This window comes from Fonticula alba (genome assembly GCF_000388065.1).
Source record: "Fonticula alba strain ATCC 38817 unplaced genomic scaffold supercont2.4, whole genome shotgun sequence".
Classification (NCBI taxonomy): domain Eukaryota; order Rotosphaerida; family Fonticulaceae; genus Fonticula; species Fonticula alba.
The window spans coordinates 2,918,610-2,924,348 of record NW_009242974.1 but is presented as its reverse complement, the minus strand read 5'-3'; the positions used below and the strand labels follow the sequence as shown (position 1 = coordinate 2,924,348).

General features: G+C 60.7%; 2 protein-coding genes across 2 annotated transcripts in view; both read left to right on the top strand.

The window, feature by feature from the left end:
* The first annotated feature begins 742 nt into the window (after window positions 1–742).
* Window positions 743–2,214, top strand: H696_03194 (hypothetical protein). Its single transcript, XM_009497078.1, has 5 exons — window positions 743–1,264; window positions 1,414–1,495; window positions 1,623–1,704; window positions 1,822–1,941; window positions 2,105–2,214. The coding sequence occupies exons 1-5, from the start codon at window positions 861–863 to the stop codon at window positions 2,134–2,136; spliced, it is 720 nt and encodes a 239-aa protein (XP_009495353.1). The 5' UTR covers window positions 743–860; the 3' UTR covers window positions 2,137–2,214.
* A 1,419-nt stretch (window positions 2,215–3,633) lies between these two features.
* The window catches only part of H696_03193 (hypothetical protein), a gene marked incomplete at both ends in the record, with an annotated part of 3,661 nt that continues 1,555 nt past the window's right edge, over window positions 3,634–5,739 (top strand). Inside the window, 6 exons of the mRNA XM_009497077.1 lie at window positions 3,634–3,769; window positions 3,965–4,054; window positions 4,132–4,305; window positions 4,393–4,476; window positions 4,597–5,106; window positions 5,234–5,614. Of these exons, the coding sequence (XP_009495352.1) occupies window positions 3,634–3,769; window positions 3,965–4,054; window positions 4,132–4,305; window positions 4,393–4,476; window positions 4,597–5,106; window positions 5,234–5,614 (1,375 nt within the window). The remainder of the gene's footprint in view (window positions 3,770–3,964; window positions 4,055–4,131; window positions 4,306–4,392; window positions 4,477–4,596; window positions 5,107–5,233; window positions 5,615–5,739) is intronic.

Here is a 5,739-nt window from a genome sequence, read left to right as displayed (position 1 = left end):
CTTGCTCTCCCGTCCCCGGGCTTTTATTCTGTCCTCTCCTCCCCTTCCCCCCCCCCCCCCCCCCCCCCCCCCCCCCCCCCCCCCTCGCAGCCGCACGACCACAGCGTCAGTCGCTACTGTCTGCTTGTTTCTTGGCCCTCTCTTTCCTCCTCTTTTCTTCCTCATCTACGAATCCCTCCCGAGCACTATTTGTGAGGGGCCGGGGGCGGGGGCTGTCTATTGCGGCTTTCGTGTGCCGAAGTCGCCCGAGTGGCTGGCCAAAAGCTCCTGCCCGGGAAGACGGGACCCGAGGCCGGAGAGGCGAGAAGGTGGCAACGGGGAGCCCAAAGAAGCTCGACCTTTTGATCGGGCTGGCCTGGAAGGGGGCAGCCAAGGAGTTCCTGGATGCGAGTCGATTGATCGTCCCCGGGGAGGGGCATCCGGCAGAGAAGCCCGCCGTTCCCAGGCAAGGGTGAACGTGTGAATGGGGACTCCCCCGCGCGAAAGAAGCGCCGGCACATCATTTTTTTATTTTCCGCAAGGTTGCACGTGAATGCCGGATGGTCTTGACCAGCGTCCCTCCCCCCCCCCTTATGGGTCCATGTGTTGGCTGTGGTCGTTGGAGGTGGCCATGTATTTCCTGACATTTCCACTTTCTCCCCCAAGGTCCCTGGCCCAAGGGCATCTGCCCCCCTGTTGCCCCCCCCCCGCCCCTGCCTGCCGATCTTCTGCCTCGGGGCCTGGCTTCGATGGGGAGGGGGGGGGGGGGGGGATATTTATCGGGCTCCTCCCCGCATGCAGTCTGCATCCAGCTGGGCCATCTATGCTCCCTCCTGCCATTCCCCCTCCTCCTGCTGTGTGTTCACATCACACTCTGATCCATGTCCAAGGACGCCGCCGTGTCGATGGGCGCCGCCCTCCCCCAGCCCAAGGCCTCCCGCCGGAAGGCCCCTCGCACGCCCTCCGAGGTCTTCCTGCTGGTGCCCAATTTGATCGGCTATGCGCGTGTGGTTTTCGCCCTGGCGGCCTTTGCCACCCCGACTACTCGCCCGGTCCAGGCAGTTTCCTTCTATGTTCTGTCCACCATGCTGGACGCCTTTGACGGTGTGGCCGCGCGGATGCTCGGCCAGAGCAGCCGCTTCGGCGCGGCCCTCGACATGGTCACCGATCGCTGCACCACTGCCTGCCTGCTGATGTCTCTCGGCAAGATGTTCCCCTCGTGGATGCTGGCCTTCCAGTGCCTGCTCAGTCTGGATGTCGCCAGCCACTATATCCACATGTATGCGTACGTACTGAGATCTCCATCGGCTGGCTGCTGGGCCTTCTCCTTGAACCCTTCGGATTTCCGAGGACAAACGCTCACCGCTAACCTTCCACACACACACACACACACACACACACACACACACACACACATCTCTTGTTCCAATGTAGTTCCACTTTGAGCGGCTCTCAGTCGCACAAGGATCTGGATACCAACCGCAACTGGTTCCTTCGTCTGTATTACACCTCACGGGTGCGTCCTTGTGCTTTGCCCCTCCTTCGATGCACTCGCCGGCCGGCCGTCCACAGCCCGTCTGCTGACCATGAGCTTCCTGTCCCATCGACGGCGCACCCCTCCCATCCCTGCTCTGGCTCCTCAGGTCATGCTCTTCTGCATGTGCTTCGGTAATGAGCTCTTCTTCCTCGCCTGCTTTGTTTACTACTACACGTCCGGCTTCAGTGGTGCGCATGATATGAGGGCTGCCCTCTCATCTCACGGCTTCGTCTCTCGGCTCTCGACATCCTTCTCACACATGAGCTTTCCCCATTATGCCCCCCCCCCCCTCCCGCGCGGCACAGTCTTTGGCTTGGTCAACTTCGTGCCGCTTGTCATGGCCATCTCCTTCCCGGTGATGGCCATCAAGCAGGTTCTCAACGTCATTCAGCTTGCTGGCGCATCCATCAACATCGCTAAGCAGGGTATGTGGACATCCGACTCCTTCTCCTTCCCCCCCCCCCTCTGCATTGCAACTTATCCATCACTCCCCATCTGACACACACACACACACACACACACACCTATGTATTTTGTATATTCCTCTCTATCCTTCAAACATCCCCCGCTCCTCCGCCCCCGCTGTAGACATCCTTGATGCTCAGTCCCGCGATCAGTGAAATACCTTCCCTTTTCGCCCCCCCCCCCCCTCTCCCCTGACCTTGTGAAGCGAAATATATCTCATTTATGACTGGAAACAGAAGAGGGGGAGGTGGCAGACGAGTAGTCCCTCCAAGGCGGGGCCCTCTGGTCGGAGTTGCCGGCACAAATACGGGCGTGTGTGTGTGTGGATGTGCACACTCGCTGACAACTCCCCTGCGGTCATCCTCAGCCGGCGGGGAGCCGAGAAAAAGTTTCAGGGAGAGATCGCAAGGCGGAGATCACGTGCACTCGTCACACATTTCCGCCATTGCCGCCACCGGGAACTGAAATCTGACCCCCTCGCAGGAAAGAGGGCAACGCACACGACGAGGGAAAGTGTGGTTGAAGTCCCCCCCCCCCCCCAGCCCACGCACGCCCCAGCCGGCTGCATCCCAGTTCCAGACGGCATGGGAGTAACAGACCCCAGAGGAAGATGAGGCTGTTCGGGAATAGTGCGCCAGAACATCGGGCAGGAGCCGGACCCAGCCCTGCGTCGTGGGTCTGCTCACCAAGATGCGAATAGACTTGCAGGTGGGCGGAGGGGGGGGGGGACGGCGCTCGGACGGAGGTGGGCCGGAGGTGGGCCGGAGGTGGGGCGGAGGCGGGGCGGAGGTAGGGCGGAGGTAGGGCACAGGGGGGGTGAGAGGGTGGGGGTGAGCATCCCAGTCACTGGGAGGTCCTCCGGCCCAGCGTGTGCCCAGGCGCGGGGAACGCGCGTGCTGGCCCCCTTCTGTGTGCCAACGAAGTACCCCATTTCATGAGGACCCGCCAGGAGGGGCGCAGGGTACTCGGGTCACAGCGCAACTTCACACACTCTTCTCCCCCCCCCCCCCTCCTGCCCTCGCCTTCGCCCTCGTCCCCGCCCTTCTCCATCCCTCTCTTGACCCGTATTGGCATTCGCCGCGCGTGCGTGCGCTTACAGCAGCATCCCGCGTAAGCACTTGCCCTCGCATCGAACGGCCCGCTCTTTGCCTCCCCTACTTGCGCCTGTCCTCCTCCTCGGCCCCTTTCAAAGAAAAAAGCACCAGTACCACATTCCCTGGCTCTGCTCCCACCTCCTCTCTTCAGTGGAACCAACACATCCGTCCCGAGGCGTGAGTGCCACATATTTCGCCCTTCCTCTGCCCTCCTCTTTTCCTCCCTCTCTCTCTCTGCGCAAATCCAAAGTGCCATGTTGCCGGACACGCTGGCCTCGCTCTAACTTTGCGCGCCCTCATTCGAACATGGCAACCTCTTTCTCGTTTCATCGACTCCTCACGCATCAGCACATCTCCCCCCCCCCCCTCCCTCCTCACAGAGGTACGTGTGGTTTTTCCTTTCTTCCACCAAACACACGGAGACCCATACCCGTTCGATTGGTTGGTCTCCTTTTGACCACCGTCCTCCATGTGCGTCTGCCCCTGTTCTACAACTAACACCTTCCCTCCTCATGCTCCCCTCTCCGTTCCCCTCGCCTCTAGGACACGCCCTGACACATGGCGGCCGGTCGAAGATCAATAACGACTCTGGGGCAAGAGGCTATCCACGACGCCGCCGACGCAGAGGCAGCTGGCACCAAAACGCGCCAATGTCTTTACTATCGCCTCCAAAATGACCGCGTCTGCAGCGTTGGTGCGCAGCCTCCATTCGATCCCCCCCCCCCCCTTTACCTCCTCTCCCCATTGCGTCCCTCCCTCCTGCCCTCCTCGCCCCCCTCGTGTCAAGCACGCGCGCGCGCGCACACACATCCGCACACATCCGCACCCGACATCTCGTGTTGTGTGTTGCCGAAGTCCTGACCATGCCGCCCTTCCCCTCGACAAACAGACGAGCTAATCGGCGACCAGGGCTACCACCTGATCTCAAAGCTGATCGAGCAGGGACGCACGCCCTACATGGAGCGCTTGGTCCTCCATGGTATGCCTTCTTCTCTCCCCCCCCCTCCCCCGAGCCACAGCAACACATGCAGAGTCTGACACCCCCCCCCCTTTCAGCCGACCCGACCGTGACGCACGTCGGCTTTTTCGCCCTGACAAGGTCCCTGGTCTTCCGGTCTTCCCTCACATCTCTCAAGTTGGACGGTCTTTTCATGTTTGGATATTCCGGGGCTTTTCTCCTGTCGTGTGTTCTCCAGTGCAACACGCCGCTGGAAATTCTCGAACTCATTGGTACGGTCCCCCCACCCCCCCACCCCCCGCCTCCACCTCAGCCGTGCATTGTGCTCGCATTCTAACACCCTGCTTGTGACTTGACAGGCACCAACATCGGTGACTCTGGGCTGGCCATCCTCGGATGTGGGCTCAAACTGAACAAGCGCCTGAAGACCCTCCGGCTGGACAGTACGCTGCTGACGCATCTCCTCCGATGTCTCTTTTTTTTTTTTTTGCGGGAATTTGCACCCTCGGTGGTACTTGCTTTCCTGACTCGCCTCTCTCTCTCTCTCTCTCTCAACTTGGCAGACAACAACATCAGCCACGTGGGGATCTGCGCCCTATCCTCGGCGTTGGGCAACAACTCCACTCTCACGGACCTGTCGCTCAATCGCAACCACATCGGTCCGGCGGGGTTCTGCTATCTGACCGGCGCCCTGGCCTGCAACCAGTCCATCCTCCGGCTTTACCTGAACGACACCAATCCCCAGAAGCTTGGCATCATTGCCCTGGTCCAGCACCTGGACAATCCCTCGACCACGGTCCCCAGCCTGCTGCACTTGAACAACAACAACATTGGCGACCAGAACTTCGAGGTTTTCCCCATTGCTCTCTACACCAACCGCTCCTTGAAGGAGCTCTCCCTCCAGGGCAACAATCTGACCTCGGCCAGCATCGAGGTCCTGGCTGATGCCCTCATTTTCAACACCCATCTCAATGAGCTGATTCTCTGCAGCAACCTGATCGATGACCACGGGGCGGTGTGCTTGTCGGCGGCCCTGCTTCGAAACCGCCATCTGACCGAGATCGACCTGCTTTGTGCGTTGCCCCGTGTGACATCCTTCTCTCTGTGCTCCGGTTTATGATCCCCCCCGCCCCCCAAAGCTAATGTGCCCTCTCCTCTATGCACCATTCTCCTGGTCCCCCCTGCCACCCCCCGCCCCAGCCAACTTCATCACCGACGTCGGTGCGGTGGCCTTCTCCAAGTCGCTGCGCATCAACTCCACCCTGTCACACCTTCACCTGGATTACAACTCCGGCATCACCAACCGCGCGGCCGAGTCCTTCATCCACACACTCTCGCGGTATAACAGCTCGTTGATTGTCCTCAGTCACCACAAGACCGCCATCGAGCCGGATGTCTCGGCCCGCTTGAAGATGTTCATCAGCATCAACCTGCGCGACTTCGACGCCACAACCGACTGGGATTTGGTTTTGTCCAAGCCGATTGTCAGCTTCGCCGATACCTATGTTTCCACAGATGGCTTGCCATTCCTGGTGTCGGCTCTGTCGCTGAACACCACGGTCGTCACGTTGAACTTGTGCTGTGCGTGTCATGCCCAACATCCTCCCCTTCCTTGCCGGTTGTGCTCTTCCCTCCCTCTCTTTCGCTCTCTGGCTCCTCCCCCGCTTCACCCCGCCCCGGCTGCCTTGCCCCCTGCTCACGCTACC